This window comes from Podarcis pityusensis (assembly GCF_964106645.2).
Source record: "Podarcis pityusensis genome assembly, chromosome: 11".
In the NCBI taxonomy this organism is placed as follows: domain Eukaryota; kingdom Metazoa; phylum Chordata; class Lepidosauria; order Squamata; family Lacertidae; genus Podarcis; species Podarcis pityusensis.
Genome location: NC_138036.1, coordinates 14,583,378 through 14,608,174, shown reverse-complemented (window position 1 = coordinate 14,608,174; position 24,797 = coordinate 14,583,378). Strand labels below are relative to the sequence as shown.

The following is a 24,797-nucleotide window of genomic DNA, read 5'->3' as shown; positions in this document are numbered from 1 at the left end:
AAATGTTCAAAAGTAGGGGGTCCATGGTTTGGCTTCTGAAAAACATGGAGCCCGCTGTATTTAATTAGGAACTACTGTGCTAGATGATGCACAAGCATCTTGCTTTCCTTGCTACAGAGGAGTGAAAAATGTGTGTTTAATAAAGTACATATACAGCGTTCCTCCTTAAGATAGACAGCTTTTTTTTAAAGAAAGAACTACATAAGAGTAGCTAAGCCAGCAGCAAAAAAATTACAAGGAACTTGCAGGGGTTTATTACAACATGAACTTTCATGATTCAAGCATGCAAATTTAAAACAAATATGCACACAAACTCCTGCATAGTCTCATATTCTGCAATTTGCAAAACCAGCATAACTCCCATGATCCCTAGCTAGCAGGACTAGTGGTCAGGGATGATGGGAACTGTAGTCCCAAAACATCTGGAGGGCCGAGGTTGAGGAAGCCTGCTTTAGATACCTATTACATCCATAAATTACCATATAGCATATACTGTATATAGCATATATACTGTATTCAACACAAAAAACAGCGACAATTTGTTGTTGATGAAGGACAGCTGGACATATAAAGGGCCCCATTACCTTCAGTAGCTTTAGGGCCTCGTCAAACCTAAACCCGGCCCTGGGAAACACTGTTTTAATATAATATTTTAGCTTCCTGTTCATTACATTTGAACGTATACTTTGACTTTCTCCAGCGACGTTTCACTTCGGATTTAACTGACGCAAACCGTTTCGAATCTTCCCCCCACCCCCTTGAAATTATAAAGCGGTAATAGAAATAATAATAATAATAATAATAATAATAATAATAATAATAATCCCCGCATCCTGCTCCCGACGCCGCCGGCTCTCCCCAACTAGGCGCAAGCGGCGCGCAATGGGTGGAGACACCGGGGCGGAGCGCAAAGCGCGGCAGCAGCGACTGCTGCGGCAGCCGGCCTCGCTTTGCGGCAAGGGCGGGCTTGTGGGCGGGCAGGCCTGATGCAATCTCCCTGCCGGGAAGCGCAATCCCCTTCTTGAAAAGGAAAGGGAAAGAGGCGGCCGCCACCTGTCTGGTTCGAGGGGCGCGCGGCGCTTTACGCAGGAGCAGCGATGTCTCTGGAGATCCTCAAGCAGACGGGCGCGCTGGCCCTGGGTGAGTTTGTGGGGTGTGTGTGTTTGGGTGTGTTTTGGGCAAAGAGAGCCCGGCAGGGAAGCCTTCAGAAAAAAAAAGGCCCTGGGATCTGGCAAGGGCAGGCGGAGATCCTGTCTCGTTCATAAGCAATAAGAATAATAATAGAAATTATTCACGTTGGGTGAGATGGCGCAGCTGCGGAAAGGGCCCAGGAACAAAAGATGCGCGTCGTCCTCCTCCTTTTGCCATTGTAGCAACTGCAGCCCTGGCCTCGGATGAATGAGGGGCCCGCCATCTCCACGCGTCGGAACCAGATTTCAAGGCCCCGAGGCGTTTGGCTGCGCGCTCCGTGCGCCCTAGACCTTTCCTTCCCCATCGGCAGCTGTTTAAAAAAAGATCAGCTAGCGGCTGGTGTTAAAGGATTTAAATGGCCACTTATAGGTCCGCCCTTCTTCCCCTGCTTTCCTTGGGAAGAGGCGCTGCACGCGATTGTATAGGTTTGCTAGTGCCTCGGGGCAGGGGACCTTTTCTGTAGTCACCTATTTCCCCTGCCAGCGCTATAGCCACGTCCGCTCTTCCCCCTTGCAACGCAGGAAATCGGTGCAAGGGAGGATGGGCTTCTCATGCCGCTCTTCTGTCTCCTTCCAGCCAGCCTCTTGTCGGGAAAAGCGGCTTGTAGCAATGAGTTAAAGAAATGCAGCTTACCAGAGTCATCCTGGGGGGTTGGAAAGTCGGGGTTCAACCTGCCAGACATGTTCTGGCGTTTGGAAACGGGTCTCCTCCTTCCGTTTTTATTACTCATGTTGGGTGTGCCAAGCGACGTCCAGGCACAAGGAGAAGCTGTATTAGCAAGCTTGGGGGGTGGGAAGGTATTAAATATCAGATATTTAAGAAGAAGGACCCTCGCCATCCCAAAAAAGAGCCTAATAAGGCCTCGGTGTGCAAATGGAGTGTTACTGGGGTGAACGGTGGACAACTGGGAAGGAGGACAATTGTGCAGGGTGGATTTCATTTAATTCAAATCGATTTAAATCACTAGTCAGTAAGACTTGATTTAAATCTTTCTTTCTTTTTTACAGAAAGACTTATTCTTGCTGGTATAATCTTAATATTTACAACCAGAGGAAGGTTTCATTTTTGGCATAATAAATTTTCAGAGTTGTTTTTACAGTTGTATCAAAAATTGCTGATTTGGTTATACTATTAAAAATACATAGACAGATAATTATGAAATTCTTGTGAGGTTTAGTAAGTTAACTGTTTATATTTGGACAACTTCTGCTGCACTTTGTTGGAAGGAGAAAAATAATCATTTCCTTAATAACAATTTAAACAATTTTATTTAACTAAAGCAATAACATTATAGCATATGTATCCATGTTTGTTAACTGATGTGGTTAAACTTTTTTTAAAAAACGAAACAAAAACTTAGACTGAGTTTTAGCACACATGAAAAACTTAAAACAAATCCTTATTTCCCGATGAATAGCTTTTGGACTATAATGTAACTTAAACAGAAAACTATCTTTAGAAAGATTTTTCCTCCAAAAGCATTTTGTTTTAAAAATCTGATTTAAATAATAAAAATCATATATATATATATATATATATATATATATATATATTTAAAAATCATTGATTTTTATCCACCCTGCAATTATGTAAGGCAGAGCTTTGCGCTGCCACATTTTGTGGCAGGTCCTCGCTTGTCATTTTTGCAGCGAAGTGACTGGCCTTTTAGCTGCCTTGGGGTGGCTGACTCCCATTTTCAACAACAAATCCACAGACCACCTGAAGGAGCTTGTGAGACACAGAATTGGAAGCCCTGCCTTAGGTAATGAGAAGAAATGTTATAGAATCAACTTTCCTCTCCTGCTCTGTAGGTTTGAGGCTGGCAGTGCGCTTGGGGGGTGGATTAACTCTCCCCTCAACTGGCAGTGCTAAAGGAAGGTTTAGTGGGCGGTAGCAGCACCCCAAATCTGCACTGTGTTCTTGTTGAAACCCTAAAGCATCAGTAGTTGATGTTGTTGAATTCCAACTCCTATCATCCCTGATTGATGAAAGTCCTGCAAATCTGGAGGACACTATATTGATAGCCGCTGCTTTAAATATATATATATATTAAATATATATAAAGAAAAATGAAACAAACTGGTATATATGCATTTTTTATTATCATGTCCTGGGCATTCTCCATATCAGTAGAACATGGCTTTTAGTTTAAAGCAGATAACATTAATATTAATTTATTTCTATCCCGCTCCCGGTCCCCCACAAACAGGGGCTCAAGGTGGCTTACAGATAAAATAGGATTAATTGAAAAAAATATAAAAAATTGTCCAGTAGCACCTTAGAGACCAACTAAGTTTGTTCTGGGTATAAGCTTTCGTGTGCATGTACACTTCTTCAGATACATGCATGCATACGAAAGCTTATACCCAGAACATACTTAGTTGGTCTCTAAGGTGCTACTGGACAATTTTTTGATTTATTTCGATTGCATCAGACCAACAGGGCTACCTACCTGAATCTAGAAGATAAAATAGGAACAGCTAAAGACATAGAGGTGGAGGGGAAAACAAACAATTCATTAATAGATAATAAAACCGAAACTGTACAGAGTCTTCTTTTTAGAGCCAAAAGGACATTGAAGTCTTTAATACTGGGCTTGTTTGGGAAGGTTGGTGCCGCAATAGAATAGCTTGATTTTGGCCACAGCTGCCTCGTCTGCCTCACTTGGTGAAGGTCCTTGAAGAAGTTTTGGATGCCTTATTACAGGCGTCAGCAACCTTTTTCAGCCGTCCCTCAGGTCCACTGTCCTTCAGACCATGTGGTGGGACCGAACTATATTTTGAAGAAAAACAAAATGAACGAATTCCTATTCCCCACAAATAACCCAGAGATGCATTTTAAATATAAGGACACATTCTACTCATGTAAAAACATGCTGATTCCCAGACCGTCTGCAGGCCGGATTGAGAAGGCAATTGGGCCGCATCCGGCCCACAGGCCTTAGGTTACCCAAAGGTAAAGGGACCCCTGACCATTAGGTCCAATCGTGTCTGACTCTGGGGTTGCGGCACTCATCTCGCTTTATTGGCCGAGGGAGACGGTGTACAGCTTCTGGGTCATGTGGCCAGCATGACTGAGCCGCTTCTGGCGAACCAGAGCAGCGCACGGAAACGCCGTTTACCTTCCCGCCGGAGTGGTACCTATTTATCTACTTGCACTTTGACGTGCTTTTGAACTGCTAGGTTGGCAGGAGCAGGGACTGAGCAACGGGAACTCACCCCGTCGCGGGGATTCGAACTGCCGACCTTCTGATTGGCAAGCCCTAGGCTCTGTGGTTTAACCCACAGCGCCACCCGCGTCCCTAGGTTACCTACCCCTGCCTTATTATATGCTTCCTCCACACCTACTAACGCCATTCTGTTGTGTATGGGTGGAGCCATTTGGGCTACTTAAGAGTTGTCGCTCAAAGAACGAGTTCATTGGTAGCCATTCCAGAGAGGAGATTAGTACCTTCTCTGCATGTTCTCCTAGCCGAGTCTGATCCATCGATAGTCTCCATCTTTAAATGTTGGGCTGCTAGCTCCCTTGAGCTCCATCCAGCCTGGCCGGTGGTCGGCTGTGAAGGGAGCTGAGAGTCTTAGGGCCTCCAGAGCAGCAACAGAGGTTCCCCACCAGTTTTTAGAGGTAATAATAATAATAATAATAATAATTTATTGTTTATACCCCACCCATCTGGCTGGGTTTCCCCAGCCACTCTAGGCGGCTTCCAGTAAAGGTAAAGGGACCCCTGACCATCAGGTCCAGTCGTGACCGACTCTGGGGTTGCGGCGCTCATCTTGCTTTATTGCCCGAGGGAGCCGGCGTACAGCTTCTGGGTCATGTGGCCAGCATGACTAAGCTGCTTCTGGCGAACCAGAGCAGCACACGGAAACGCCGTTTACCTTTCTGCCAGAGTGGTACCTATTTATCTACTTGCACTTCGAAGTGCTAGGTTGGCAGGAGCAGGGACTGAGCAACGGGAGCTCAGCCTGTTGCGGGGATTCGAACTGTCCACCTTCTGATCGGCAAGTCCTAGGCTCTGTGGTTTAACCCACAGCGCCACCCGTGTCCCAGGCGGCTTCCAACAGAATATTAAAATACAATAGTCTATTAAACATTATCGAGTGCAAAGCAACAGTTTTGTGTAGATGGATCTCTGTGTGAATGAATGTGTGCTATGTGCAAGGCTCCTAATTTCCATGCCTGCTTTTACAGGAGAGGTCTATGTCTCTGATCGAGAGGGAAGTGACGTTACTGGAGACGGGTCACAGGAGAAGCCGTACAAAACTGCTCTGAAGGTACCTGACTAGCCCAGTTTAGGTTCTCTCATTTTCCCCCAGGAGTTCACATCCACGGCCAATCAGTGGGCTTATTCTGTGGCGGTTCCTGAGGTTACTGCAGCTGGAAAGTCTTTGGTGCAACGGTGCTTTCAGCAGTTTGCACAATGTCTGTGATTGCCTGCTTCGTGTATCCTTAACATTTGTCTGCACAATGGGGTTCCAAAGAGCATTCAGGGCAGCGTTCAAAATTTGCCAGGCGCATTTTGGGAGTTGTAGTCTTGACAGTGCCCTGGCTGCCCCTGCTTTTAGAACTAGCTGTCTTAAAAAATAAAACAAAACTTATTCCATCCTTTTCTCTTTTTAAAGGCTTTGCTGTCTGCCGGAAAGGAGCCGTTTCCTACGATCTACGTGGACTCGCAAAAAAAAGACGAGGTTGAGTATTAATGGGTGTTTTTCTGCCGTTTCCACGGTGAAAGGATTTGGTTTCGATTGGCAGTAGGTTCAGGACAGACAAAATATAGAGTCTGCACACCAACACATAAGAATTTGCAAGATGTAGTGATGGCACTCGCTTGGTTAGCTTTAAAGGGGGATGAAACAAATCGATGGAGGATTAATCAACAGTGACAAAAAGGTACCTGCGACAAAATGTTGCAGCGTGAAGTACTCTGTTCACTATACCAGCCAGCCAGGCAGCCAGCCTGAGACTCCATTATGTTATTTTCCCCCTCCTCCTGTTTTTGCTAATATATTGTGTTTCTGCAAAACTTTGGGGTTCTCTCAATCTTGCTGGATAACTCCTCTTGCCCCTGGATGGTTCAATTTTGACAGTGTAAATAATAGCACTTATTTTCTGAACATTGGGGAAAGGAGATGATAGCTCTAAGGAACTTTTGAGTCATCTGGTTGGCCACTAGATGGACCCTGGGGTTTTATGTTTTCACCGGAAAGCGAAAGTTAACTCTCTTCTTTACGCTTTCTCTTTCTCTTCTTTTCATCTGCCCTAGAGATGGGATACCATTTCCAAGACCCAGCTGAAGAATGTCAAAAAGCTGTGGCACAGGGAACAACAAAAAGCTGAAGCTAGAGAAAAGAAAGAGGTAAGGTTTGCAAACGTTGCTCCTTTTTCTTGTGGCATGTTCAAGACTCCCAGTGGCGGTTTAACAATTCCCCCCAGGGAATTCTGGGAGCTGTAGCTCAAATGGGGCCTTAATGCTAATGTTTCCATTGGTTCTAGTGTTCCCAGATCACTCCCCACACGCTTGCATTCAGAGTAGAGTCTCGACTAAACCACTCTTTAAAACAACCCGCAGGAAGAAGATCTCTTGCGCCGTGAAAAGAACTTGGAGGAAGCAAAGAAGATAATCATTAAGAATGACCCCAGTCTCCCAGAGCCCAAATGTGTGAGTAAAGCTTGAATGTTTGTGCAGACAACCTTAACCAGCTCTTTTCAGGGGGTGGGGGGAGAGCCCTTTTAAATGACATACGCTAGGGGGTGTAGGCAATGTGGTTGCTTCCATATATTGGTCTCCCAACTCATCCCATCATCCCTGACCCATGGGATTGGGAGTCCAACAGTATATAGAAAAGAAAAAGGTAAAGGACACTTGGACAGTAATAATAATAATAATAATAATAATAATAATAATAATAATAATTTAATATTTATACCCCGCCCATCTGGCTTGGCTTCCCCAACCACTCTGGGCGGCTTCCAACAAAATATTGAAATACAGTAATGCATCAAACATTAAAAGCTTCCCTAAACAGGACTTAAGTCCAGTCAAAGGGGACTATGGGGTTGCGGCACTCATCTCGCTTTGAGGCTCAGGGAGCCGGTGTTTGTCCACAGACAGCTTTCCGGATCATGCGGCCAGCATGACAAAACTGCTGCTGGTGCAACGGAACACCGTGACAGAAACAGCGCATGGAAACGCCGTTTACCTTCCTGCCTCAGCAGTACCTATTTATCTATGTGCACTGGCGTGCTTTCGAACTGCTAGGTTGGCAGGAGCTGGGACAGCAACAGGAGCTCACTCCACTGCAGGGATTCGAACCGCTGACCTTCCGATCGGCAAGCCCAAGAGGCTCAGTGGTTAGACCACAGCACCACCCACGTCCCTTGCCCAACAGTGTAGCCCATGATCCACACCCCTGATTTAAAGCGATAGTAGGAGGGTCCAAACGTTGAATGGGAATCTGTACTGTGCATGTTTATAGTTTAGCACATTCAAAATAAACTTAGCTCTCTTTTTTCGGGGTTAGAAACCCAAGTATTTCTAAACATCTGGATCATTAGACAAATGCATGGAGGATAAGCGTATATAACAATGGCTGCTAGCCACAGTGGCTATATTCTACCCCCGCTGTCAGTGTGCCTTTGAATACCAGATGCTGAGAATCGTGGAATTGGAAGGGACCCCTAGGGATCATCTAGTTATGTAAACAATTGATTAAAATACAACTTAAAAACAAGATTAAAATACAACATTAAAATGCAGCCTCATTTCAATAGAAACTCAAATCAAAAACTTTTTGGGGATGAAAACGTCAAATCTTCACCAGACTGGTCCTACGTGAGCCAGAAAAAAGCCAGGGAAGTCCCCAAAAACAGTTCATCACAGAAGGAGAAAGGAAAAAGGAAAGAGGGGGAGGGGATCAAGTTGATTCCAAGCCAAAGGCCAGGCAGAACAACTCTGTCTTACAGGCCCTGCAGATGTCAAATTATGTTAGCCTCTGGATCCATGCCTTAACGCAGATTAAAATCTCTGCTTCAGTCCCAAGCATGCCCTGAAATGGTAGTGGGGAACCCTTCCCAGATCATATGACTGGATGCTTAAAGGGCAACTATCTTCTTTGGCGATCACGCGTACCCGAGTAAGATTGTCTTCCATGAACACGGTTTTAATAGTGAGTCTGTAAGTGACTGTGGAGGCCAATTCTGGATCCACACGTCCTTCCACAGTGGGGACATAGGTTTCCGGGCGGGAGTTGATCATGGTGTGGGTTTGCCAAGCGTGTTTCTCCCTTTCGTCCTGAGTTCGAGTGTCTTCAAAAACCCTGACACCTTTAGTAAAGGCTGTTCTCCAATTGGAGTGCTTGCAGGCCAGTGTTTCCCAGTTGTCGGTGCTTATACTACATTTTAGATTTGCCTTGAGAGTTTTTAAACCTCTTTTGTTGACCACCAGCATTACGCTTTCCATTTTTAAGTTCGGAATAGAGTAGTTGCTTTGGAGGACGATAAATCAGGCATCCGCACAACATGACCAGTCCAACAAAGTTGGATGTTGAAGAATCATTGCTTTGACACTGGCGATCTCTGCTTCTTCCAGTACGCTGGCATTAGTTCGCCTGTCTTCCCAAGTGATGTGTAAAAATTTTATCAGCATGCTCCAACTTAGGCCCAAACTATCTTGAGAGACTGCCTCCTTCCCTACAAACCTTCTTGGTTGTTAAAATCAGCAGAAGTTATGTAATAGTCGTTCTGCTGCCATCAAGTTTGGGGGGGGGGTGGCATTCTCTGTGGCAACCCCTGAGTTGTAGAATTTCTTCCCCACAGAGGTATTATACAGCTTTTGGTGAATGCTAAAAATGGAACTCTTCAGCACCTGAAACGTCTTCCTGTAATCTGTTTTAACTGTTGTTGATACCAAATTTCAAATTGTTGTAACCCCACCCTGGAACCTGCTGGTGATTCAGGGTTTAAGAAATTTGATTATGGTGCTTTAGGGCTTTTCTGTCCAATAAGCATGCATGGACCATAAGACCATAAGAGCTGGACCATAAAGAAGGCTGATCGCCGAAGAATTGATGCTTTTGAATTATGCTGCTGGAGGAGACTCTTGAGAGTCCCATGGACTGCAAGAAGATCAAACCTCTCCATTCTTAAGGAAATCAGCCCTGAGTGCTCACTGGAAGGACAGATCGTGAAGCTGAGGCTCCAATACTTTGGCCACCTCATGAGAAGAGAAGACTCCCTGGAAAAGACCCTGATGTTGGGAAAGATGGAGGGCACAAGGAGAAGGGGACGACAGAGGATGAGATGGTTGGATGGTGTTCTTGAAGCCACCAGCATGAGTTTGATCAAACTGCGGGAGGCAGTGGAGGACAGAGGTGCCTGGCGTGCTCTGGTCCATGGGGTCACGAAGAGTCGGACACAACTAAACGACTAAACAACAACAACAAAGCATGCGTGGGGTTGCAGCCGCCATGTGTTAGCTGTGGAAAGTGACCTTGAGTGCTTGTGTCCAGGCAGGCTGCCAAATTTAGCTTGCAGAAATGCATGAAATTGGCTTCCCAGCTCACTGAATCGTTCCACCTCCTCTGGCAGGAGAATTGGATTGGAAAGAATATTTTTCCTTCCACCAAAAAGAGCAGACCAGGAAATCCATCTAGATTTTGACACATTTGAGGTTAGACTCAAACTACCGTATTTTTCGCTCCATAAGACACACTTTTTTCCTCCTAAAAGGTAAGGGGAAATGTCTGTGCATCTTATGGAGTGAATGCCTATGGATGGCGGGGGGATCCTGCTGCAGTCGCGAGCAGAGGATCCATGGTTCCCCTCCCTTCCCTCCTCCGTGGCTCACTTTGAAGCAGCAAAGCGGGAGAGGAGCTGCTTACACGGCTGTAAGTGGCTCCTGTCCAGTTGGCTGCTTTAAAGCACATGGATCCTCAGGATTTTTGCAATGGGTCACCCCAAGTTCACCATCAGATCACATAGCATGTCCATGGCTATAGCCTGCACCAAAAAAATCACGCACCCACTGTTGCCTGGGGCTGCAATGGCGCAAAAACACAAAGCACGGATCCACATGGATTCTCAGGATTTTTGCATTGGGCTACCCCAAACTCGCCATCAAATCACATGTCTGCGGCCACAGCATGAACCACAAAAATCATACAGGCACTGTTTCGTTCAGAATATTTTTTTTTCTTGTTTTCCTCCTGTAAAAACTAGGTATGTCTTATGGTTAGGTGCGTCTTATGGAGCGAAAAATACGGTATTTGCTCCTTGTCTTGTGACATAGATTGGTTGGTCCTGATACAACTGGCGAGACTTGGAGCTTTTCTAACGTGTCTTGCTTTGCTTTTCATGCGTAAGGTATTGTAAACGGTATCTGAGGAAAAAAGCAACAACACTCAAGGAGAGTTTCTTTCGTATTCTTGATTCGGTGTTAGGCAAGCAATCTGTGTGTATATCTTGATAATATTTTCAAAGAAAAACAACTTACTCGGCTGCTTTCTAACAGGTGAAAATTCGTCACTTAGAGGCCCACAGAGGAGAGAGAGTCAAGGTCTTTGGCTGGGTCCACAGGCTGCGTAGACAAGGTGAGTGCCGTGTTAAAAGGAACCAGTTCTGTAAAGGGGGAACAACAAACTGCCCCTCAAAAGGATTGAAGCCTAGAAAATTTGTGAGAGAACCAGCATCGTTGCAAAACTTCAAGTTGAAGCTTCCTTAGGGAAAGCCAGTTTAATTTAGTAGACTGACGTAGTTCGTGGTATGTATCTTATCAAAGCAGCCTATCTTTTGTTAAGACTTGGGCTGCTGTTTCAGAGCACTTTCCCCTCAGAAAATGACTTACCGTATTTTTTGCTCTATAAGACTCACTTTTTACCTCCTAAAAAGTAAGGGGAAATGTGTGTGCGTCTTCTGGAGCGAATGCAGGCTGCGCAGCTATCCCAGAAGCCAGAACAGCAAGAGGGATCACTGCTTTCACTGTGCAGCGATCCCTCTTGCTGTTCTGGCTTCTGAGATTCAGAATATTTTTTTTCTTGTTTTCCTCCTCCAAAAACTAGGTGCGTCTTGTGGTCTGGTGCGTCTTATAGAGCGAAAAATACGGTAGTTCTTACCTTGCATGCATTTGGTCTCTGCACAGAATGTGACGCTCCTTTTTTATTTCATGGGCCTTTCAGCTCCGCTGTTTGCAAACTGAAACCAATAGTTCAGAGCTGCAGCTTTGCACCTCAGTTAGTTTAACTTCCTTGTGTGGGTGTAAAATCTCTGGTGAGCTCTGTAGTCCTTTGCATCTGTGCATGTAGGCTTATTTTTATCGTGCATATTTTAAGTGCAGTAATACTTTAATGGGGTTGCTGTATTGCATCTTGAATTATAGAAGTTTATATTTTTGTGTTTTTGTACTATGCAAACTGCTTAGAAGCCTATTTTGGCATTAAGCGATTAATAATAATAATAATAATAATAATAATAAATATTATTTATACCCCGCCCTCCCCAGCCAAGGCTGGGCTCAGGGCGGCTAACAACCAATAATAATAATGAATACAACTTAAAAACAAGATTAAAATACAACATTAAAACAATAAAATGCAGCCTCGTCACAGGAGGAGAAAGGAAAAAAAGAAAAAAGAAATTATTATTTATTTATTTATTACTTATACCCCCGCCCATCTGGCTGGGTTTCCCCAGCCACTCTGGGCTGCTTTCAACAGAATATTTAAAACACAATAAAACATCAAACATTAAAAACTTCCCTAAACAGGGCTGCCTTCAGATGTCTTCTGAAAGTCAAATAGTTGTTTATTTCCTTGATATCAGATGGGAGGGTGTTCCACAGGGTGGGTGCCACTACCAAGTAGGCCCTCTGCCTGGTTCCCTGTAAACCTCACTTCTCGCAGTGAGGGAACCGCCAGAAGGCCCTTAGCGCTGGACCTCAGTGTTTGGGCAGAATGATGAGGGTGGAGACGCTCCTTCAGGTATACTGGGCCGAGGCCGTTTAGGGCTTTAAAGGTCAGCACCAACACTTTGAATTGTGCTCGGAAACGTCCTGGGTGCCAGTGTAGGTCTTTCAGGACCGGTGTTAGATGGTCCCGGCGGCCACTCCCAGTTACCAGTCTAGCTGCCGCATTCTGGTGATAACATAGTGATAATAGCAGGCTCCTTGACTTCACTTGTTTCTTAGAACACCCTGGAAGGCTTGGCGTGTTAGGACTCGGCTACATTAGTTTAAAAAACAAAAAACAGCTTTTGAATGCATTTTAAACATGCAACAGCAGATGGAGCTGGAGAGCAAAAAAATAATTCTTTGCAATTTTTCGTAACCTTTTTTCTTTTGTTATAACAATTTAATTTCTGACTTATTTATAGTGGGGTTTTCCCAGTGTGTAGATTCATCCTTAGTTTCTGTCTTGCTTTCGATCTTCACACACTACATTTGACGAGTGTACAAGCTATGTACACAGTAGGCAAGCTGCACAAATTAACAAGTATAAACCCTTTTCCACACAAGCACTTGCACCTGTGTTCAGGATAATATGTGAACAAGCCTGTTCCCTCTTTCTCTCCATTCTTCTTTCACATGCAGTTCCAAGCTCTTCTCCACAAAATAAAATCATATATAATAATAATAATAATAATAATAATAATAATAATAAATTTTATTTATATCCCGCCCTCCCCAGCCGAAGCCGGGCTCAGGGCGGCTAACAACACTAAAATAGTGCAACATTATAAAAACATCAAAGAATTAATTAAAATCAAAATTGATGGCAACCATAAACTAAAGTATTGTAAAGATTGCCAAAGGAGGGAGTCAGGCTGCGCCCTGACCAAAGGCCTGGTGGAACAGCTCTGTCTTGCAGGCCCTGCGGAAAGATGTCAAGTCCTGGAGGGCCCTTGTCTCTTGTGACAGAGCGTTCCACCAGGTTGGAGCCACAGCCGAAAAAGCCCTGGCTCTAGTTGAGGCCAGCCTAACCTCTCTGAGGCCTGGGACCTTCAAGATGTTTTTATTTGAAGACCGTAAGTTCCTCTGTGGGGCATACCAGGAGAGGCGGTCCCGTAGATACGAGGGTCCTAGGCCGTATAGGGCTTTGAAGGTTAAAACCAGCACCTTAAACCTGATCCTGTACTCCACCGGGAGCCAGTGCAGCTGGTATAGCACCGGATGAATGTGATCCCGCAGCGAAGACCCCGTAAGGAGTCTCGCTGCGGCATTCTGCACCCGCTGGAGTTTCTGGGTCAGTCTCAGGGGCAGCCCCACGTAGAGCGAGTTACAATAATCCAGTCTGGAGGTGACCGTCGCGTGGATCACAGTGGCTAGGTCAGGGCGAGAGAGGTAAGGAGCCAACTGCTTAGCTTGGCGGAGATGAAAAAATGCCGCCTTTGTTATACCTGCAATCTGCGCCTCCATGGATTAAATATATGTATTTAAAGTGTCGTGGGACTTCTCTCTTCCCCACCCCCTCTGGAAATATTTATCTTCCCTGTTTTGTTTTTTAATAGTAAAATAGTTTTGATGGTTTGGGATGGAAGGGGATGAAGGATGCTTTTCAACGAAAGGAAATTTAAATTCTAACACCTAACGCTTCTTTTTTGCTAGGGAAGAACTTGATGTTTATTGTATTAAGAGACGGCACAGGATTCCTTCAATGTGTCTTATCAGACGAACTGGTAAGCTGCTTTGAAGTGTGTGTGTGTGCTTGCTTTTACTCTTCTTCCACTCCCAAACCCCCAGGGTCACAAGTTAACAAAGAGAAAATACAGAAAAAGTGGGGGGCTGAGGAGGAGGTCTGGGTATGTAGCATCTTTGAGTCCTTTTGATAGGTCAAGGATGATGGGAGTTGTGGTCCACCAATGCGGTGCAGCCAACACACATTTTGGAGAGGAAATTAAATAATGTTCGGGTGTGGAAAGTTTAGAAGAGGACCTATTGCGATCCAGTCCGTCCCAGTTCTGGAGTGCTCTGTCCTCAGAATCTGGCGGCCCACCGGAAGTTGAGTGGGACAAGACTGCAGCGATCATCCAACACATTGGATTACAATCGCTAAAACAGGCAGAAAAAAAATAATTAAGTGGTCCATCAAGATCTCTTAAGACCCTCAGAAATCTTCAAGCGGTCTGGTGAGAAGAAAGTTTGGGAACCACTAAGAGAGAACAAAAGGGAGCGATGGGAGCTGACGACAAACGGAATTCTGTGGCTCAAACATGGCCGCCCCAAGTTCTTACATGGGTGCGTCCATGTATTTTTTTCCTATACAGTTCCTTCTGAGAGCAATGGAACATTGTCAAGTTCTCTTTCTCCCTGGAGGAACTTTCTCTGTTCAAGGTGAAAATGGCAGTAGGGATCTCAGTGTGCTAGCTCCTCCATGATATCTGGAGTTTTGCAGAACAATTAAAAGGGGTGAGGGGGAGAGGCAGCGCTGAAACCTGCCTGGACTCGGGATCTGATCTGCGTCATGAATCTGCCCCGATCAAATCAGACGAGTCGTCTTTGGAATTCACAATCTATGGATTCCTCCTCCATCCCTAAGCGAGAGACAACTCTTGGCTCTCGTGATGAAGCATTCTAAGTGTTTCCTTGGGAGTGGTGTGCTCCCATCTGCTCTTTAAAAAAACAAAAACAGGTAAAAGCCTAGCCCACACAGCCTGAATTTCCTCCTCTGTTTCTCTCCCTTCTAGTGCCAGTGTTACAATGGAGTTGTCCTCTCAACCGAGAGCACCATTGCTATCTATGGAACTCTGAACCTTCTTCCAGAAGGCAAACAGGTGAGTAAGGGAGTCTGCTTGCTCTCTCCTTGCTCCTGCCAAGGGAAGGGTTCTAGCTGGAAGGTAGAGAGTTCGCTTTGCATTCCAAAGGTCTTCCGTTTGGCATTTTCTGGTCGGGCTGAGGAAGCCCCTTATCTGAACCCCTGGAAAGTCACTGCCAGCCAAAATGGCCTCCCTGTTCTGCAGGTAGTAGGGAATGTTTGTTTTTTGTTTTAGTTTAGGGAAGCTTTTAATGTTTAATAGACTATTGTATTTTAATATTTTGTTGGAAGCCGCCCAGAGTGGCTGGGGAAACCCAGCCAGATGGGCGGGGTATAAATAATAAATTGTTGTTGTTGTTATAATAGTCATCCTCTTCCAAGCATGGTATTGCTCCAGGAGATGATCGGACAGGCTTTGGAAACCAGTAGAGATTTGCAGATGACATGGCTGGCCTTGGTTAAGTTTCAGAAGTTGATTCTGTAAACTGATTTGCTGTTGGTGTTTTTTCTTGTGAGAAACATGGTGATTGGCAACTGCCACTGTTGTCTTACAGCTAGAGCATTTCTGGATAAGGTCTCAAAGTGTCTGTAAAGCCAGGTTTGATTTTGAGGCTCTGTTCAATGTTTTGAGAGCGAGAAGAGTGCTCAAGACTTGCAGTTTCTGCCGCTAGCAGCTGGAAGTCATTTAGTCCCAAAGACCATAATTCTGTTGACTATATAGCTCTGATGTGGAGATGGGAATGCAAATAAATGGGTTATCTTGGTTTCAAAGCCAGAAATACAGCATGCATGGCGGTTAAGTGCTGCTGTAGCCCTGTGTCAACATCACACGTGTTATTCACCTGCTAAATATATTCCTTGAAAGTCGTCGTCCCCCCCCAACACCCCGCCATCTCAAGAACAAAGGACTGCCAAGCTGGTTAAATTGGATATTATCACTGAAGGAAAGAATTTTGATGGTGTTAATCCCTCAAGTCTGGTTTTTCCATTGTGATACATAGTTTTAAGTAATAATAATAATCTAATCTATTATACCCCACCCATCTGGCCAGGCCTCCCCAGCCACTCTGGGCGGCTTCCAACAGAATATTAAAAACACAATAAAACATCAAACATTAAAAACTTCCCTAAACAGGGCTGCCTTCAATGTCTTCTAAAAGTCAGGTAGTTGTTTATTTCCTTGACATCTGATGGGAGGGTGTTCCACAGGGCGGGCGCCACTACCGAGAAGGGAGGGAACCACCAGAAGGCCCTCGGCGCTGGACCTCAGTGTCCAGGTTGAACGATGCGGGTGGAGACGCTCCTTATAAATTCGCAGGAAATGAAACCTGTAATATTAACCAGCAGGGGGAGCTGGTGGAGTTATCTAGAGAAAGAATTTAATTTGCCTGAGAAATAATGCATTGGCCTTTGGGATGTGTTTAGTACCAGCCATGTTGTATTATTAGCTCAGATATAAGAATAAAACAATGCAAAATCATACTGTCAGGGGATGCCTCCCACACCCAAGTTCTCCGGCTCCATCTGCACGGTTGATTTAAAGTAGTACCATACCACTTTAACAGTCATGGCTCACCCCCCCCCCAAAATGAAAGAATTCTGGGAGTTGTCGTTTTTGTTAAGAGTGCTTGGTACTCCCCTGTTCCCCTCCCAGAGCTACAATTCCCAGATTTCCTTGGGAAGAGGGACTGATTGATAAACCACGCTGGAAACTGTAGCTCTGTAAAGTGAGTAGGGGGACGACCCCCATCCTCTTCTGATCTTTGCACACTTAACTTGGAGACCCTCAGGAAGAGTCTTATAACTGTGTTCAACTGATTGGGAAACCTAATTGCAGGAAGGTTTCAGCTTAACACAGTTAGAAATCCCCCTTTGTGGTCTTTTGCGTGAAGTTCAGGAGAAGAGAAAGGGCTTGTGTGGACCTTAGAAGGAGGAGGGGGCTTGCAGGTGTGTCCCTGTCCCATTTTAATCTCTGCATGTGACAATGACAAAAATCCACCAACAGCACACAAATCAATATGGCTAACCTGATCCAAAACACCCACCCACCCCACTCAACACATGAAAACAAAGACCGCCACAGCCAACCACAAATGAACAACCACACCCTAGGCCAACCCCAACCTCTCTCACCACCAAAGGAACACAAGCAGAGAACCTGCACGAGCAGCGCTGACACCAAACCCTACATGTAGTGAAATAGAAACATCGCCACCCGACCCCCCCATCTCTCCCCCCCTCCACCTCTTTCCCCCTTTTCTTCCTAATGTCTCAACGAATGAAACTGATTTGTAAAAATGTTACATGGGGAAAAAACACGAGAGAGAGACATCGCACACTTTTGTAAATCAACAAAATCTCATATATATATATATATATATATATATATATATATATATATATATATAATCTCTGCATGTGTGTCAAGGGGCTGCTGGGGAATGCCCCAGAGCTGAGGGAGGGGGAAGAACAGGAGCCTTTAGAAAAGACAGGAGAGGGAGAGGAGGACAAGCAAGCGGAAGGGACTCAAGCGGCGAGGACACTCCCGGATGCTGGAGAGCAGCAACTCCACTTGACTAGTTCAGGGACAGAGGGAGACTCAATGCCCATTCCTTCGGCACAGGACAGGAGGGGGTTAAAACATAGGGAACAAAGGAGGCGTTTGGGGCTTCCCAAGCTCCTCTGCTGGAGGAGGAGCAGAAACCTCCCACTTCCTGGATCTGCTACCGAGGATTCGGATGCATGAAGCTATGCTCTGTACCTTTGTAAATAAGGACTGTAAATATATCTCTGAGTGAGTAGAGTTATTCCTTGCGAAAGGCTTCTAGACCCATCACAATGGGACTTTGGACCACCTGATGTGCTGTTGTTTGCTGGTACAGAGAGCCTTGTTGGTAGTTGCAGGTGATTTTAACAGAGCATAATATTTGTGCTTCCATCTCTTTCTCTTTCAACCTATGCGCACACCCAACCATAGGCTCCAGGAGGCCATGAGCTGTGTTGTGACTACTGGGAGCTCATTGGCCTGGCTCCCGCTGGTGGGGCTGATAACCTTGTCAATGAAGAGTCAGATGTGGACGTGCAGCTGAACAACCGGCACATGATGATTCGAGGAGAGAACATGAGCAGAATCTTCAAAGTGCGCTCCGTGGTTGTCCAGTGCTTCAGGGATCACTTCTTCGACCGAGGGTATTACGAAGTAAGTAGATCTGCTGCTTCGCTGATCTTAAAGGAAGGTTCTCCAGTCTCTGGGATCCTCCTTCCCACTCAAAGAAGTAAACCTGCAGCCTTTTATAAAGTTATTATTAGCTCTTTTTTTCTCTTCTCTTTTCTTACTATTTTCTGTTTAGATTTACAATCGTACCTTGGATCACAAACGCCTTGGTACTGGGATGTTTTGGTTCCCAAACACCACAAACCCGGAAGTGATTGTTCCAGTTTGCGAACATTCTTTTGGAACCTGAACATCCAAAGGGGCTTCCACGGCTTCTGATTGGCTGCAGGAGCTTCCTGCAGCCAATCAGAGCACACAATTTGGTTTTTGAATGTTTTGGAAGTCGAATGGACATCCGGAACGGATTCCGTTCAACTTCCAAGGTACGACTGTAGTTTGCTTTTTAATCGTGATGTAAAAAGTTTTAATAAAACTTTTTTTAAAAAAGTTCTTCTTTATTAGATTTCTCTCTTGCTTTTGATACAGCAGACTACTTCTGTCTTGTTCTTTCTGAACTGTACACAAAGAATCCAACATTTAGCTCTCGGGCTTAAGTTAGCTCTTCGGAGGTAGACAGGAAATGGTGTTACTCAGTACATGCATAATCTCATTTCTGCTTCCCTTCTAGGTCACCCCTCCAACACTGGTCCAAACGCAGGTTGAAGGAGGCTCCACTCTGTTCAAGATGGACTATTTTGGCGAAGAAGCCTTTTTGACACAGTCCTCCCAGCTGTATCTGGAAACTTGCATCCCTGCCCTGGGAGACACTTTCTGCATTGCCCAGTCCTACCGAGCTGAGCAGTCTCGGACCCGCAGGCATCTGGCTGAGTAAGAGACCCTTTTTGTGGCAGAGCTGGGGAACCTTTTATAGCCCTTCAAATATTCCTGAATTACAAACCCCATAATCCTCAGCCCAGTGAATGGCCAGGGGTGGTGGGAATTGAACAGAAAGCCTGCAACTTGCACACACACACACATTTAACTTGTGCGCGTTCAGATTTGGCAAAACAAAACAAGAAAGAAAATTAAAAAGGGGTTGAGCGTTCAGGAAAAAAGACTTTGCGTGGCAAGTCCCCTCCCCCATGAGAAAGAAGACACAGGACACATTATTTTAGGTTAATGGGCATAAAAAGGCCACAACTTTATTGATTACAGAGTTGAAAGGTATTGGCCTTAGGCATTGGCTCCTATCGACTACCCGGCAAGCTGACCGGGAAGGGTTAACCACAAACCGTGGGAGTCCTGTTGAAGTACGCCAACTAGGATCCCACGGGTGTCACCGCTCGGGGGCGTGCTGGAGGCCCTCACCTCCCAAGGTTTCGGACAAGACAACGCCCCCCGGAGTCCTTTACCGGACTACCCTTTCCTTGGGGGAAGGTGATGGCGCTTCCTTCCCCCCCATTTCATCTGCATAACAATAACCCCCTGCCAATGCCTAACCGCCAAATACCGCGGAAGTTGTGACGATTGCTACGAGGTAGGCGAAAAAACCAAAAGGCAGACACTGCGCCAAGTTGGAAAAATTCCTACCAGGCCCCTTGCGGCGACCAACCGGAGTCCATAGCAAGGTCATACCTAGCTAAGCCTAAAGGGTGGGTGGGATGGGAAAAACCCGCTGCTCAGCTGAGCTGGAGGAGGGAAAGAGGGCGGTCCCCGGGCGTGCCTGGCCTAAATAGGCTAGGCCACACCTCCCCAGCCAGCCGATTGGCTGATCGGGTCACAGGCACGCCCGGGGATTCCCTGAATCTCGCGGGGGCAAGCCCGGCCCCCGCGTGTGTGGGAGGGGTCGCCCGCAACCCCCTCTCCTCCGAAGTTCGGAAAGGGCTTTGCCACCTCCCATTGACTATGTACAATTTTGGTTTTAGGCATGATAATCCGAAACTTAACCCCCATGTCTGTTGCGGGCTTGCTGTAGTTCAGCAGTGTCAGGAGGGCCAAAGATTCCTCACACCTGATGTATGGGGCAGAGCAGTGCTGTAGCGTGAGTTGCCAGTGCCCAGGGCAAGGTCAGCACCGCCAACTGATAAGGCTAGAACAAAGGGGCAATCATTCGGCAACCTACTAAAGTGGGACGGGCTTGGTTGGGAGTGGTTATCTTTCTAAAGCTCATGCAGAGGGGGTCCTAGGAACCGGACATCTCCCAAATCTGCTCCTCAGTCCACCCACACGAACACTGGGAGATTTTCTGTGTGATGTGGAGGGCATGCCATTTATTATTATTGCTGCTTTCTTCTTTTTTCTTTTAACAATAGTAATAATAATAATAATAATAATAATAATACATTTTTATTTATACCCAGCAGCTAACACCAGTAAAATTACAATTAAAAAAAACCCCCAATTTAAAATACAGGTTAAAATATAATTTAAAATGTAGCTTCATTTTAATAGTAGCCCATAGATAAGGGGAGGGAAACATAAGGGTCAGACTGAGTCTAAACCAAAGGCCAGGCGGAACAGCTCTGTCTTGCAGGCCCTGCGGAAAGATGTCAAGTCTCGCAGGGCCCTAGTCTCTTGTGACAGAGCGTTCCACCAAGTCAGGGCCAGTACTGAAAAGGCCCTGGCCCTAGTTGAGACCAATCTAACCACCTGGCCGACCTGGGACCTCCAAGGTGTTGTCATTTGTGGACCTTAAGGTCCTCCGCGGGGCATACCAGGAGAGGCGGTCCCGTAGGTACGTGGGTCCTAGGGCTTTAAAGGTCAAAACCAGCACCCCTAATAATTTTGCGCAGAGTGGTTTTGTGCCATTTCAGAGCAATTAGGAAGTGGCCTGCAGGTTGTTAGTAACAACTGACTGTTGAGCACTTTGTGTGTGTCGACTTAAAAAAAAAAAGGGGGGGGGATTTGACCGACTGAGGTCATGAGGCTGAGTTGCAGAGGCTTTTGGGCCTAGCCTTGTCGGCTTTTCATAGCTACGTAGAAGGGAGAAGTTCAGTTCAGGTGGCTCTTCCCACCTCGGCAGCAGTGCCACGAAGAGACAGGTACCTGCCTATCTTTTAGAATTGTGAGCCACACTGAGTCCTGTTTAGCGCAGTTCCCATGTTGTGATCTCAGTCTAATAAGCCACCGTTTGCAAGGCTGTGTTTAAAGAAAAGGTGCTCAGCTGGTGCTTTTGTTGTCGTTTAGTCGTGTCCGACTCTTTGTGACTCCATGGACCAGAGCACGCCAGGCACTCCTGGCTTCCACTGCCTCCTGCAGTTTGGTCAAACTCATGCTGGTAGCTTCGAGAACACTGTCCAACCATCTCGTCCTCTGCCGTCCCCTTCTCCTCGTGCCCTCAATCTTTCCCAACATCAGGGTCTTTTCCAGGGAGGCTTCTCTTCTCATGAGGTGGCCAAAGTATTGGAGCCTCAGCTTCAGGATCTGTCCTTCCAGTGAGCACTCAGGGCTGATTTCCTTAAGAATGGATACGTTTGATCTTCTTGCAGTCCATGGGACTCTCAAGAGTCTCCTCCAGCACCATAATTCAAAAGCATCAATTCTTTGGCGATCAGCCTTCTTTATGGTCCAGCTCTCACTTCCATACATCACTACTTGGAAAACCATAGCTTTAACTATACGGACCTTTGTTGGCAAGTTGAGGGGAAGCAGTTTGCAGGCAATAAGACTGCGAGTTCCCAACGTGTTTTATATTGAAGGCGTCAATGTTCTCCTGCAGATACACACACATTGAAGCAGAATGCCCTTTCATGACCTTTGAAGACCTGCTGAACCGTCTCGAGGACCTTGTCTGTGATGTAGTGGACAGAGTCCTGAAATCCCCAGCGGCTGACATGCTTTATGCCCTCAACCCAGTAAGTGGCAGCGTGAAAAACAAAAGTTCTCCTCTTTTTACTAAAGCGTCTTTGCTTCTAAATCTTCAGGGGCCCAAGGCAACCCAAAGTGACTTACAACCAGAGCTTTTTTCCTTAAAAAAAATGTTTAGGGGTGGTACTCATTTTCACTTGAGAAAAGCACCATCAAATCGGGGTGGGAAATGAATACAGTAAATGGACAAAAGTACAAAGAACATGCATTAGCTCATATTACGTAGTTGACAGCTCACAGTAGCTTCCATATTGGCATGAGGTTGTTTGCACTGACATCTCATATTGAAACACTGCCCCTCAATGAGGCCAAACTTTAATCAGTAAAACACCACACAACCACATTCCACACTGCTTCACACATTAAACGCTCACTTCCATCTGAAGCTCTGGAGACACCAGGAAAGGAAATGAGGCTCCCATCGGGGGTAGCAACAGAACTGACAATTCACCGTGCTAGAGAAGAAACTTTTTTTTTTTTAGTTTCTTCTCCCATTAGATTCACAAAACGTTTAGGGGTATGCGTACCCCTGTGTACCCCCCAGAAAAAAAGCACTGCTTACAACCCAAAGAGACCTACTTTATACTGTAAGCTGATCAGAGCTCCCATCTTGTGAGGATGGTTGGGGTACAAAGATGATGAAATAAATGTGTATTGTTTTAATTATTATTATTAAGTTACTTGTATACTTTGGTCCGGGATGCGGGTGGCGCTGTGGGTTAAACCACAGAGCCTAGGACTTGCTGATCAGAAGGTCGGCGGTTCAAATCCCCGCGATGGGGTGAGCTCCCATTGCTCAGTCCCTGCTCCTGCCCACCTAGCAGTTCGAAAGCATGCCAGTGCAAGTAGATAAATGGGTACCGCTCCGGTGGGAAGGTAAACGGCGTTTCCGTGCGCTGCTCTGGTTCGCCAGAAGCGGCTTAGTCATGCTGGCCACATGACCCGGAAGCTGTACGCTGGCTCCCTTGGCCTGTAAAGCAAGATGAGTGCCGCAACCCCAGAGTCGGCCACGACTGGACCTAACGGTCAGGGGTCCCTTTACCTTTATACTTTGGTCCACAAGCTACCATAACTTGCCTTTGCAAATTGTTGCTTTTGGGATACTGTGGTCTTCCTCAGGCCTTTTCCTTCCTCTGTGTTTGCAGAACTTTGAGCCCCCGAAGCGCCCTTTCAAACGGATGAACTACACAGATGCCCTTGTATGGCTGAAGGAAAATAACGTGAAGAAGGAAGACGGCACATACTACGAATTTGGAGAAGTGAGCCTCTTGGTTTCCTGTTCAGCCTGCTTTTGTCCACTTGTGTTCCTTCAAAATCTGTTGCAGTGCTTGCTAAGTGTTCTGTGTGGGGCTGCCATGCAGAAGAAGGTTGTTTGCGGACATGGGCAGATTTCTGCATCCAAGCAGTTGACCAGGAAGGCCAGTTAAATGGAATACGTGACTCCCAAGTTAACAACAGCTACACTGGCTTCCAGTCCGTTTCCAGATGGAGTAGATAGCAAATACAGTTCTGTGTTTCCACTTCAAGTCTCCCGCCTCTTTTTAAGGGATTCCCCCTCAAATATTGTATTGTATTCCTGTAAACTATGTAGGTTCCCCTGCCCCCCGCAAAAAAACCTGCTGATGCCTCTCTCTTGTAGCTGTTTTAGCTCTATGAGGCATATTTGGAGAATGAGTTTGCTATTAGCCTATAGCAGCCTTGCACAACCTGGTGCCATGCAGATACTTTGGATTCGAACTCGCATCAGCCCCAGCCCCAATTTGCTTCTCGGCTGCCAGGTGATAAGTGGTTTGAAGAGGGAGTCCGGCATGTATATCTAAGCACATATTGCAGGTAGAGGAACCCCCAACTACAATTCCCATCACCCCAAGCCATGCTTGCTGTGGGTGATGGGAGTTGTAGTTCTGCAACACCTGGATGGCCAAAGGTTCCCCACACACCTGATTTATTGGTTGCCTAGTCAACGGGCGTTCAAAATTGCAAGCTGAGTTTGCAGTCTCTATATAAATAAGTAGCGGCAAGTAACGTGAAATGCCAGGGTGGCTCGAGAAACAGTTCCCTTGAGCAGGGAAGTGGCTTAATGAGTGGAAGCATGGCAAGAGGTGTTCTTAGGCAGTAGATGAGCTAATAATAAGTCTTGTTCCCTGTCCGTAGGATATTCCAGAGGCCCCCGAGAGACAGATGACGGACGCCATTAATGAGCCAATCTTGCTGTGTCGATTTCCTGCTGAGATAAAGTCTTTCTACATGCAGCGCTGCCCTGAGGATCCCCGCCTTACTGAATCTGTCAGTTTGCATTCCCCGCACATATCCCATGCAGGGGCTAAGCCTGGGGAGGGACGGAGCTGTTAAGACATCTTCTTAATGGGTGTTTTTGCCCTCTGTTAAAAGGCTGCGTAGATATATTTTAAGAGAGGCGTGAACGTATGGGTTAGAGGGTTCTCGCAACCAATGTAATCATTAGAGCAGAACACTCCTCTTGAAGCAAGCCTTGTTTTCCAGTTGTTTTAACTACATTAAGAGGCTGGTGTACAATGTCACTGAGCTATACTTTAAGGAAGGGTTTTCCAAACTTGGGTCTCTAGCTGGTTTTGGACTACAACTCCTGTCATCCCTAGCTAGCAGGACCCAGTGCTCAGGGATGATGGGAATTGTAGTCCCAAAGCAACTGTGGACCCAGGTGTGGGAAACCCTGCTTTTTAAGGGTTACATCACACATGCATGAGCATCCCTTGATTTCTGGCACTTGCTGAATGAGGTCTGGTCAGAACAGTCTGCAGAATAGAAGTAGTAAGACTGTGTCATGTCAAATTGCAGGTAGGAGACTCACTATGTGTTTT

The 24,797-nt window shown here is 46.0% G+C and overlaps 1 protein-coding gene across 1 annotated transcript in view; it reads left to right on the top strand.

Moving 5' to 3' along the window:
- The first annotated feature begins 946 nt into the window (after positions 1–946).
- Positions 947–24,797, top strand: part of NARS1 (asparaginyl-tRNA synthetase 1) — a 28,710-nt gene continuing 4,859 nt past the window's right edge. The window contains exons 1-13 of the mRNA XM_080973510.1: positions 947–1,140; positions 5,386–5,468; positions 5,817–5,882; positions 6,458–6,550; positions 6,764–6,853; positions 10,703–10,781; positions 13,790–13,860; positions 14,869–14,955; positions 17,914–18,135; positions 18,779–18,978; positions 21,809–21,944; positions 23,103–23,216; positions 24,112–24,243. Of these exons, the coding sequence (XP_080829636.1) occupies positions 1,098–1,140; positions 5,386–5,468; positions 5,817–5,882; positions 6,458–6,550; positions 6,764–6,853; positions 10,703–10,781; positions 13,790–13,860; positions 14,869–14,955; positions 17,914–18,135; positions 18,779–18,978; positions 21,809–21,944; positions 23,103–23,216; positions 24,112–24,243 (1,416 nt within the window). The 5' untranslated portion in view covers positions 947–1,097. The remainder of the gene's footprint in view (positions 1,141–5,385; positions 5,469–5,816; positions 5,883–6,457; positions 6,551–6,763; positions 6,854–10,702; positions 10,782–13,789; positions 13,861–14,868; positions 14,956–17,913; positions 18,136–18,778; positions 18,979–21,808; positions 21,945–23,102; positions 23,217–24,111; positions 24,244–24,797) is intronic.